This window comes from Globicephala melas, chromosome 3, assembly GCF_963455315.2.
Source record: "Globicephala melas chromosome 3, mGloMel1.2, whole genome shotgun sequence".
NCBI lineage: Eukaryota > Metazoa > Chordata > Mammalia > Artiodactyla > Delphinidae > Globicephala > Globicephala melas.
Genome location: NC_083316.1, coordinates 28,394,906 through 28,406,803, shown reverse-complemented (window position 1 = coordinate 28,406,803; position 11,898 = coordinate 28,394,906). Strand labels below are relative to the sequence as shown.

The 11,898-nt window shown below is 39.2% G+C and overlaps 1 protein-coding gene across 1 annotated transcript in view; it reads right to left on the bottom strand.

Annotated features, from left to right (window-relative positions):
• Window positions 1–740: 740 nt before the first annotated feature.
• Window positions 741–11,898, bottom strand: part of TTC23L (tetratricopeptide repeat domain 23 like) — a 50,115-nt gene continuing 38,957 nt past the window's right edge. Inside the window, exons 10-11 of the mRNA XM_060295404.1 lie at window positions 8,080–8,207; window positions 741–876 (exon numbers count right to left, since the gene is read on the bottom strand). Coding sequence (XP_060151387.1) covers window positions 790–876; window positions 8,080–8,207 — 215 coding nt within the window. The 3' untranslated portion in view covers window positions 741–789. The remainder of the gene's footprint in view (window positions 877–8,079; window positions 8,208–11,898) is intronic.

Here is an 11,898-nt window from a genome sequence, read left to right as displayed (position 1 = left end):
AAACGAGAGCTATCGTGTAGGGTATTTGTAAAAATTAAATACTTTATGAATAGGAGCTAGCTCAGTTTTAGGGATTTAGTATACACTCAACAAAAGAGAACAGTTCAGGATCAATATCATTCTGAGATGAACAAACAGCGATGATATGCCAAGGGTCAAGAAGGGGGCAGGTCTACACAAAACACTCTTCTTTGGCTGAAACATTTTTTAAGAAGAATCTGAAGAGGCTCTTTTATTTTTAACTTTGGAGACAACTGTTTCCCCCCAAAAGTTGCCTTATGTTTAGGGACTTAGATTTTGTATGTTTAGCAAGAAAAGTAAGTTTAATGTATTCACTTACTTTTTTTTCTGGTCGTGCCCCCGGCTTGTGGGATCTTAGTTCCCCCACCAGGGATGGAACCCAGGCTCTCACCAGTGAAAGCATGGAGTCCTAACCACTGGACTGCCAGGGAATTCCTTCACTTGCTTTGTTATAAACCCAGTTTGTATCTATCACAAGCTGTTAGCTGAAACAGTCTTGTAGGACTTGGTTATAATGCTCAGCATTGAAAGAGACATAAATACTAAATAATATTGCAGCAGACCCCTGTAACATCGGGTTCTGAGAGACTACTAGAAATTGACTAGGTACCTCCAGTTTAGGATTTGGCCAGATGCATAGTACAGGCTGGCATTTTGCCTTACTAACAAGAATAACAAGGTGAATCACCCCTAAATGAATGAACCTGGGTGAGGCCATGCTATCCATATATCCACACTGAAGACCTGGTTGATGATCAGGGTCAGAACTTACCTCTGCATTAGGCTAAGGAGGTTTTCTGTGTCTCTGCTTCTACAGTGCTCTTTTCCATATATGAGGATTTGAATCATCAGACACTGTAGGCGAGTTGAGAAGCCTAACAGTTTAAAGAGAATCAAATAACAAGCACCTTCATTATAAACCAAACTCAGGAGAGCACCAGTGGAACTGAGATGTCACAGGTTGACATTTCAGATGCCTGTACTACTCTTCCTCCTGGTTCCCTTCCAAGGAGGAAGGAGTCTGAATCGAAGGCTCTGTCCCCCTAGTGCTGTACCTGTATCATTCCACTTCACTGAAGCTTCCACTACCATATGTGGCTGTGGAAAACCAAAGTAACAGGCCTGAAAATGGACAGCATGCCTACCTAAAACCCACAGTGGTTTCCACCAGGATTTTCCAAATAGCTGTAACCAAACGGGTAGATATAAATGAAATCAGTGTACGTGTCCCAAACTTGCATTGCATTCTCATGCTACATAACTTTACTCTTAGGCAGTTTTCCATTGTAAATTTTATTGCTGACCTCTCTATCCAATCAAGGTGGAATTATAGGCACCAGATTTGCCCTCCCACGTGAAACAACCAGAAAAGAAAAAGTAGACGAAATATATTTGGAACGATCTTCATGACAATGAACATTAGGCAACAAAGGACAGTGTTCCCTGAGAGAGGGAAAGCAAGTGAAATAAACGCTATGATTGCCCCAGATTACTGCTTTGAGACCATCTCCAGGCTGTGATGCAGGGAAGTGGAGCTCAGCAGACGCCCTGAATTGAGCATACGGAGCTGAGAGTCTCAGGAGACTCTCAGGGCAGAGTAACAGAAGAGAGACAGCTGCACAGAAAGAGAATATCTATATCTGCAGTGCGTCCCCTTCAAGTGCGGTTGGCCCGCAGTCTGGGAACCTGCAGATACAGAGGGCCGACTGTACTACAACATTTTATACTAGGGACTTGAGCACCTGCAGACTTTGGTGTTGGTGAGGGGGGCGGGTGGGAAGTCCTAGAACCAATCCCCCACGGATACCGAGGGACAACTGTATTCAGCAGAGTACTGATTAACACAGAGGTGTAAAAACTGCCCAAGGCTTGAGAAAAGAATCTGAAGGTACTGGAGGGAACAGTGCCCTGTGTTTATACAGGACCAGCTATAGCGGCCTCTTCAAAATGAATCTTCAAAATGAAGTCCCCATTCTTCTGTTATTTACTATTTTCATACTTATTACATTAAGTTAACCTGAAATGAGATAAAATATCTCCACACCTGCCAATATATGTGTGTGTGTGTGTAATGCTTTTTTTTTTTTTTTTGGCCACACTGCACAGCTTGCGGGGTCATAGTTCCCTAACCAGGGACTGAACCTGGGGCCCTGGAGTGAAATCGCAGAGTCCTAACCACTGGACCACCAGGGAATTCCCATGTGTGGATTGCTTTTGACTCTGCCCTCTTGAATATCAGTTGATCTTTACCAACTTTTCCTCTGAAACTGAACTAATTTGGGTTTTATGTAGAGACATCACTACTGATCTTACCTAGTCTTTAGCTTGGGCTGTTAGTATACTGACTGGCTGAACAACTGTTAGGCACACCTCTTGCCACATCCTACTACTAGGCAATGAACTTCTAGGGTTGTCTGAGCTCCCTGGAAGGGGAATCAGTGCTCGGGTAATGATGGCTAGACAAGGTGTTCCTTATTCCAACACAACCTTTGGTGCTTTCACAAGATTCTGCTACTGCCATACCAAGTTTCCAGGATTAGGGTATTACTCTTCTAAAACTCTGGTCCAGGCACAGACACAACAAAAGTTTCTGTAGTCATATTCTCCCTTAGCACATCTAAGAATGTGAAGAATTTTCAAAAGAGAACACTTTACTTAAAAAAAAAAGAAAGAAAGAAAAAGAGAAGGAAGAAAAAAAAGGAAGGAGAGAGAGAGGGAAGGGAAGGGAAAATACACACACACACACACACACACATCTCCCCTCACATTTTGCTTACAGGCCTGGGAGCAAATGTGAAACACCAGCCAGTATTCACCTTCCTTAGCAGCTGAATTGCCTTTCTGAGCTCTCCTTTGGCAAAGCAGATCCTGCCCATGTTATAAAAAGTTTCAGCCACTTTTTTACTACAGTCACCATAGCTAATGACCTGAGACTTCAATAAAGCCTTTAGCAGTCTGTAAGCCTCCCAGGGGATAAAAAAATATGTACCTATTTTTAATTCACCTGGTAATTCTGAAGGAGCATGCTGGTTGTATTCCATGCGCTTTTCAAACCTTCAGAAAAACTGAAAGAATAGTAGAATGAATACACATAATATTTTAATCTAGATTCACCAATTGGCTATCATTTTGCCACATTTGCTTTCTCTTTAAAAAATTATATGTATATGTAATAGATAACATTTTTATATACATATATAAACACATACACATATATACTTTTGTTGAAAATAAGTTGTACTTAAGATACTTTACCCCTAAATACTTAAGCATGTATATTCTTAGAACAAGAAGATTTTCCTACATAACTACATTACATTTTTACTCTCAAAATTTTTTACATTGATATAATATTAATATATGCTCTGTATTCAAATTTCCCAATTGTCCAATAATGTTCTTTATAACTTTCAAAATCTAATATCCAATGAAGAATCACATATTGCATTTAGTTTTCACAATCCTTTAGTCTTCTTTAATCTGTAGCAGTTCTGCCCTTTCATAATACTGGCTTTTTTTTTTTTTAAAGTCCAGGCCAGTTGTCTTTCAGCTCAACTCTCACTCTTAACTACTTACTATACAGCATATGATTTAGAGAAAAATTAAGTACACACTGGAAGTTGTTTATAGAACAACAATGCTTGTACTCATTGGATTTCCCAATGTGCTTTCTTTAGAGGGAGTGAAGAGGTACAGTTATTGCTGTGGCATCCTCAAGAATAGCACATCACCCTCTGCCTGTGTTAACTATGTTGACATTTATAAATAGAACATTTCTTTGGAACTGGGTTGAATATGTAATCAACATCCTCATATGTGGCATGTCAGAACAAACATAAAAAGGATGTCAGTTGTTGCTTTCCAGGAAACATTGACAATAATTTAGGAGTCTCAAGGCTCTATATTATCTTTGCATTTTTCAGAATAGGAAAACATGCATATAAGTAGATTTTCCTATTTTTTCAGTGTACAAGTCTTTCACCTCCTGGGTTAAGTTTATTCCTAAGTATTTTATTCTTTTTGATACTTTTGTAGATGGGAGTGTTCTCTTAATTTCTTTTTCAGATTGTTCATTGTTGGTGTGTAGAAATGCAGCGGATTTTTGTATGTTGATTTTGTATCCTGAAATTCTTTTATATCCTGCAATTTGTTTATTAGTTCTAACACTTCGTGTGTGTGTGTGTGTGTGTGTGTGTGTGTGTGTGTGAAATCTTTAGGGTTTTCTACATATAAGAATATAAGATCATATAATCCACAAATAGAAATAATTCACTTTTTTCTTTCCAATTTGGATGACTTTTATTTCTTTTGCTGGCCTAATTGCTCTGGCTAGTACTTCCAGGACTATATTGAATAGAAGTGGGCAAGAGTAGGCATTCTTGTCCTGTTATTGATCTTAGAAAAAAATGCTTTCAATTTTTCATCACTGAGTATGATGTTACCTGTGAGCTTTTCATATATGACCTTTGTTATTCCTAGTTTGTTGAATGCTTTTATCATAAAAAGATGTTGAATTTTGTCAAATATTTTTTCTGTATTCTTGCAATGATCATGTGATTTTTATCCTTCATTCTGATAATGTAGTGTATCACGTTGATTGTATTTCATGTGTTGAACCATTCTTGCATCCTAGGGATAAATTCCACTTGGTCATGGTGTGTGGTCATTATAATATGCTGGTGAATTCAGTTTGCTAGTATTTTGTTGAAATGTTTGCATCTATATTCATCAAGGATATTGTTCTGTAGTTTTCTTTTCTTGTAGTCTTTTCCTAGCTTTGGTATCGAGGTAATGCTGGCCTCATGAAATGAGTTTGGAAGCATTCCTTCCTCTTCAATTTTTTGGGGAAGAGTTTGAGGGGGATTGGAGTTAATTTTTCTTTAAATGTTTCATAGAATTCACCAGTGAAGCCATTTGATCTTGGGCTTTTCTTGTTGGCACATTTGATCTCCTTACTAGTTAAAGTTCTATTCAGATTTTCTATTTCTTCATGGTTCAGTCTTAGCAGGTTGTAGGTTTCTAGGAATTTACCCATTTCTTCTAGGTTATCCAAGTTGTTGGAATGTAATGGTTCATAGTAGTCTCTTATAACCCTTTTAATTTCTGTGGCATCAGTTGTAATGTTTCTTCTTTCATTTCTGATTTTATTTATTTGAGTCTTCTCTCTGTTTTCTTATTTAGTCTAGCTATTCATTGGGATTGATTCCAGTAGCTCAGGCTCCTGGTGCTCACAAAGTGTGCTTCTCTGTGTAGAGCAGGCTGGCTCTTCAGTTGAACCCGTGTAACTTTCTCTTTGGCTTCCTTCTTTTTCTGATCTTTCATGCATTTCAGGAATTTATCTCGGCCCTTAGAGTGCTTAATATGCTCAATATGTACATTAATCCTCTTGGCAAGAGGATTACCCTTAACTTGTTTGTTTATAACAATGCCAACGGCAAGCTGGGTAACACTGTAGACCCTTCCAATTTTGCCACGGTAACATTCCTTTTTGAACAATGCCCATTCCCTTACTGTATACAAGATCACCTTTCCTGTCGATTCCCAAGGATATGGCCAAAGAAATAACTCCATGTTTTCTAAAAGGCCTAGAGAACATATAGTGGATGCCTCTCCTCTTTCCCTTTGTGTTCACCGTTTTAAGGAATTACTGGAAGATGGCAGTTCTGGCCAATGGATCCTGTTTATTTTTTATCAGTGGCAGATTAAATCTCTGTTTGAAAAATAAATGTTATATTTCATGGGAACACAATTCCCAAATCATCTGAGTTTCTGTTATGGTCCTCTAGAACAGGCTGAGAATCTCATCTCAGGCTTGAGGTGGGGAGAAAAAGCTCCTTTTAAAATGGAATTATCCCACAGGAAATGTGTTATAAAATTCAGCAAAGTAACTCAATAGTTATTGAGCACCTACTATGTGCCAGTTACTGTTTCAGGCACTAGGGACATTGCAGTGAACACAACAGACAAAACCCTTGTCCTCATGGAGCGTGTTTCTTAGTAGTAAAGGTGACCTGTCCACAGTCCTGCTTGTGGTTTAGATTCAGAGCCACCTGGCACTCAAGACTCTTCTGCATCTCTGTCTAGGAGCTTGGTACACTCGGTTAGAAGCAGACAGCTGTCAAGCATTGGTACTGGTGTCTTATCACAGAGTCAAGATGTTCACTGTACCAGAACATAACAAGGATAAGCTATGAGATTCTGGCCAAGTACTTTCTTGGAAACTAAATTAAAATATTAGGTCAATCTGTGGCTTTACATTAATCTTTGGAACCAACAGAAAATATTGCAGCCACTGTAAAAAAAAAAAAAAAAAGTCACAAACCACCACAAGGTTTTTTGCTTCTACAAGTGGCAATTAAAATAGAACTAAAGAAAATGTCATCATTTAAAAAATGTCGGGCTTCCCTGGTGGTGCAGTGGTTGAGAGTCCGCCTGCCGACGCAGGGGACACGGGTTCGTGCCCCGGTCCGGGAAGATCCCACATACCGCGGAGCAGCTGGGCCCGTGAGCCATGGCCGCTGAGCCTGCGTGCCCAGAGCCTGTGCTCCGCAACGGAGAGAGGCCACAACAGTGAGAGGCCCGCGTACCGCAAAAAAAAAAAAAAAAGTTCAAATGTGGAATAAAAAAAGCTTTTTCTTCATTCTTTGAAAAAAAATTCTTACTTATTAAGTGTCTAGAAACTTACTCTTAAGTTGGTTTTCACATGGCCAACAAAACCATGTCAGATCCACACCTGTTTCTCACATGCCTGAGGAAGAATAAAGTTGGCTTGGTCAGGTCAAAGTCACATGGGATCTCATGACGAATAAAGGTCTTCACTGCCTTCATGCTGAACTCAGTACATAAAGTTTTTGAGTTTTTGAGTAACAGTTTAGACTCATGGGACTTCTAAGTAAAAGGTCAGCAATCAAAAGCATTTTCTGTAACTGTTTTTTTAATGTGAAAACAAAAGTTTGATTAATAAAGAATTCAAGACCGGAAACTGAGAAGGAAATAATATATCAAGAGAAAAATGAATTGGTACAGCCACTACGGAGAACAGTATGGAGGTTCCTTAAAAAACTACAAATAGAACTACCATATGACCCAGCAATCCCACTACTGGGCATATACCCTGAGAAAACCGTAATTCAAAAAGAGTCACGTACCAAAATGTTCATTGCAGCTCTATTTACAATAGCCCCGAGATGGAAACAACCTAAGTGTCCATCATCAGATGAATGGATAAAGAAGATGTGGCACATATATACAATGGAATATTATTACTCAGCCATAAAAGGAAACGAAATTGAAGCTATTTGTAATGAGGTGGATAGACCTAGAGTCTGTCATACAGAGTGAAGTAAGTCAGAAAGAGAAAGACAAATACCGTATGCTAACACATATATATGGAATTTAAGAAAAAAAAATGTCATGAAGAACCTAGGGGTAAGACAGGAATAAAGATACAGACCTACTAGAGAATGGACTTGAGGATATGGGGAGGGGGAAGGGTAAGCTGTGACAAAGCGAGAGAGAGGCATGGACATATATACACTACCAAACGTAAGGTAGATAGCTAGTGGGAAGCAGCCGCATAGCACAGGAAAATCTGCTTCGTGCTTTGTGACCGCCTGGAGGGGTGGGATAGGGAGGGTGGGAGGGAGGGAGACGCAAGAGGGAAGAGATATGGGAACATATGTATATGTATAACTGATTCACTTTGTTATAAAGCAGAAACTAACACACCATTGTGAAGCAATTATACTCCAATAAAGACGTAAAAATAAAAAGAAACTATCAGCTATATCCAAAGATAAAAGCCAATTTTGACTTAAAATATTAAATTTACAGGACCAGAGATTATATGTGTCCAGGATTTGAAGGACCTCATGTTTCAAGATACAAGAAAAATACTTCTTTTTCTTTACTAATATCGCAAGCTGCACCAGCCCTATTTTTATTGCTGGCTTTTCCTGAGTCTTCTCTGAGCTCCAGTTTCTGAGTTATGAGATGAAAAAGACTGTCCCAATCTAATAAACAATCTAGCAATTACATTTATTAGTTGATAACATTTACCTGTTTTTCCCCATTTTGAACAAGCCATTTGCAAAATTCTTCAATGGTCGTCAGTGTTTCATAATCCTCTGGGCCCGATGTTGTTTGATATGCAGTGATGCTTTTTATAAAATATATCTCAACAGCATCTGCAAAAAAGGGAAACAATTATTTAAGGCAATAGGCTAGCCTTTACAAGTGTCTAATTTCAGCTTCAGCTAAATTAATTAGACAACTGCATGCTTAAAGCCCATGCCTGTCCTCTTTCCAGCACTCATAAAAGCCTCAAAAAGTCTGAGATATAACTTGATGGCATATCAGATGATGTTCTGATTTTATTCTCTTGATGAAATGCGTGGATTTTCTGTAGGAAAAGAAAGCTTATGTCTGAACTGTCTTATCCTGAGACCTAAAGTAACCATCATATTAAACTCCCAAGTGCAACGCAAGACTATGTTTTTAGCTAAATTAAAATCTGATGGCGATTACTGCTTACTGGGGTTTCTGTTCAGTGTATGTGTGTGTGGAGAGAGAGGGTGAGTTTTGATTTTCAAAGAACTTTAAATATACAGCTTTTATTGTTTAAAAATTTACTCCTCATGTTGTCTTTTATTCCAAACATAATAGATGTTTATGTAATCAATCTAGAAAATGCAGAGAAGCAAAAAGAAAATGAACATTATCTCCATACACATCACTCAGGAACAGGCACTAACATTTTTTTTTAACCACTGTATTAAGGTATAATTTGTATACCACACATTCACCCATTGTAATTATACAGTCTGATAAGGTTTTAGTAAATTTATATAGTTACATAATCATGATACATGATGTGATCACACAATATATAGTCTTTTCAGGCTGGATTCTTTCAAGTAGCATACTGTTTTTGAGGTTCATCCATGTTGTTGCATGAATTAGTTTTACTCCTTTTTATTGATGAGTAGTTTTCTATCATATGGATATATCACATTTTATTTATACATTCACAAGTTGGTGAATATTTGTGTATGTGTATACAGTCTACTATGTTTATCCGCATACTTATTAGTTCCAATTCCATTCCTTTCTGTGGATTTGAGTTACCATCTGCTGTCATTTTCTTTCAGCCTAATGGCTTCCTTTAGTATTTCTTTCAGGGCAAGACTGCTACCAACAAATCCTGTTTCTGTTAATCAGGAAATATCTTTATCTCACCTTCATCTTTGAAGGATAGTTCTGCTGGATGTACAATTCTTGGTTGAATTCTATTGCAGTATTTTGAACATATTATTCCACTGCCTTCTAGCCTTCATTTATCTGATGAAAAATCAACCACTAATCCTATTGTTGTTCCCCTGTACGGAGTTGTTTTTCCACTGCTGCTTTTAAGATTTTCTCTTTGTCATTCAGCAATTTGACTTTGTGTCTAATTATGGTTTTCTTTGTGCTTACCTTACTTGGCACTGAGACTTCTGAATCTGTGGATAACATTTTTATCAAATTTGGGAACTCTGGGGCCATTATTTCTTTAGATGCTTCTCTGCCTCATTCTTTCTCCTCTCCTATTGCAGCTCTCATTACGTGAGTGTTGGTACATCTGCTATTGTCCCACAGACCTCTTATGCTCTGTTCGTTTCTCTTCAATATCTCCTATCTCTGTTCTTTGGATTGGATCATCTCTAGTGACCTACTTTTGAGCTATCTCTATCTTTTCTGCCATCTCAAATCTGATGTGATCATTAACACATTTTTCATTCAGTTACTATATTTTAAATTCTAGAATTTCCATTTTAGCTGATTTTTAAAAGTAGTTTATATTTCTCTATTGAGATTTCCTATTTACTAAGTGATTTTCATAATATTTTCTTTTAATTCTTTGAACATATTTATGATAGCTGCTTTGAAGCTTTTGCTAAATCCAACATCCAGCCCACTTACAGTCAACCTCTTTTTCTTTTTCTTTTTCTTATTTTTATTTCTTTAGTTTTTTTGCCTGTGCTGCTAGGCTTGCAGGATCTTAGTTCCCTGACCAGGGATTGAACCCAGGCCCTCAGCAGTGAAAGCACGGGTCCTAACCAATGGACCGCCACCAGGGAATTCCCCAGAGTCAATTTTTCTGAGTCACAGGTTCCTGCCTCCTTGTATTGTCCCTTTTTTGCTGACAACTGTACATTTTAGATAATATATAGGAGCAATCACAGATTCTGATACATCTTTATGGGATTTTATTTTGTTTTGTTTTTAAACTACAGAATCTGTCTCCCCCATGGAGCTTGGAGGCTAATGTCTTTGCTCTGGTGTTATTTTTGTGTGCGTTTGTTTCTGGGTGTTTTGTTTTTGTTTTTGTTTTTTTTTTTGATTAACAGACTTTTTAGAGCAGTTTTACATTCACAGCAAAATTGAGCGAAAAATACAGAGATTTCCAATATAACCCTGCCCCCAAATATGTACTTACAATGGTTAATTTTGTGTGTCAACCTGACTGCGCTAAGGGATCCCAGATAGGCTGGTAAAGAATAATTTCTGGTGTGTCTGTGAAGATATTTCTGGAAGATATTAGCATTTAAATTAGTATACTGAGTAAAGAAGATCTACCCTTACTAACATAGGCAGGAATTATCCAATCCATTAAGGGTCTGAATAGAATCAAAAAAGGGCAAAGGAAAAGCGATTTGTCTCTTTCTTTTCTTGAGCTGAGAAATCCATCTACTCCTGCCCTTTGGGCGCCAAGACTTACGTCAGAGGTCCCCACGTCCCCCAGTTCTCAGGCCTTTGGCCTCAGACTGAGATTTACACCATCAGCTCCCCTGGTTCTCAGGCCTTCAGACTCAGACTAAATTACACCACCAGCATTCCTGGTTCTTCAGCTTGCAGACGGCAGATTGTGGTACTTCTCATTCTCCATAACCACATATGAGCCAATTTCTATAATAAAGCTCTTCTCTTTTTTTTTTTTTTTTTTTTTTTGCGGTACGTGGGCCTCTCACTGTTGTGGCCTCTCCCGTTGCGGAGCACAGGCTCCGGACGCGCAGGCTCAGTGGCCATGGCTCACGGGCCCAGCCACTCCGCGGCATGTGGGATCTTCCCGGACTGGGGCACAAACCCGTGTCCCCTGCATTGGCAGGCGGACTCTCAACCACTGCGCCACCAGGGAAGCCCAAAGCTCCTCTTTTATATCTCTCTCTATATATACTGTTGGTTATGTTCTTCTGGAGAACTCTAACACAGATTTTGGTACCAGGAGTGGGCTCAACAACTTGGACTCCCACTCACCAAGGCCCGCCTGGTTATGGCCACTGTTGAGTGTCCAATCTGCCAGCACAGAGACCAACACTGAGCTCCCAGTATGGCAGCATTCCCCAGGTGATCAGCTATCTACCTAGTAGCAGGTTGGTTACATTGGACTACTTCCATCATGGAAGGGGCAGTGTTTTGTCCTGCCCCTGCAGGTATCTACGCTGGATGCAGATTTGTATTTCCTGCATGCAACGCTTCTGCCAAAACCACCATCTGTGGACTTATAGGATACCTTATTCACCAGCATGGTATTCCACACAATACTGCTTCAGACCAAGGAGCTCACTTCACAGCAAAGTGTGGCAGTGGGCCCAGGCTCATGGAATTCACCACTTTAGGATGGTTACCCACCATCCTAAAGTAGCTGTCTTCATGGAACAGTGGAATGCCTTTTGAAGACTCAGTTACAGTGTCAGCTAGGTGGCAATACTTTGCAAGGCTGGGTCAAGCTTCTCCAGAACGCTGTATATTCTCTGAATCAGCATCCAGTATATGGTACTGTTTCTCCAGTAGCCAGGATTCACAGGTCTAGGGATCAAGGGGTGGAACTATGAGTAG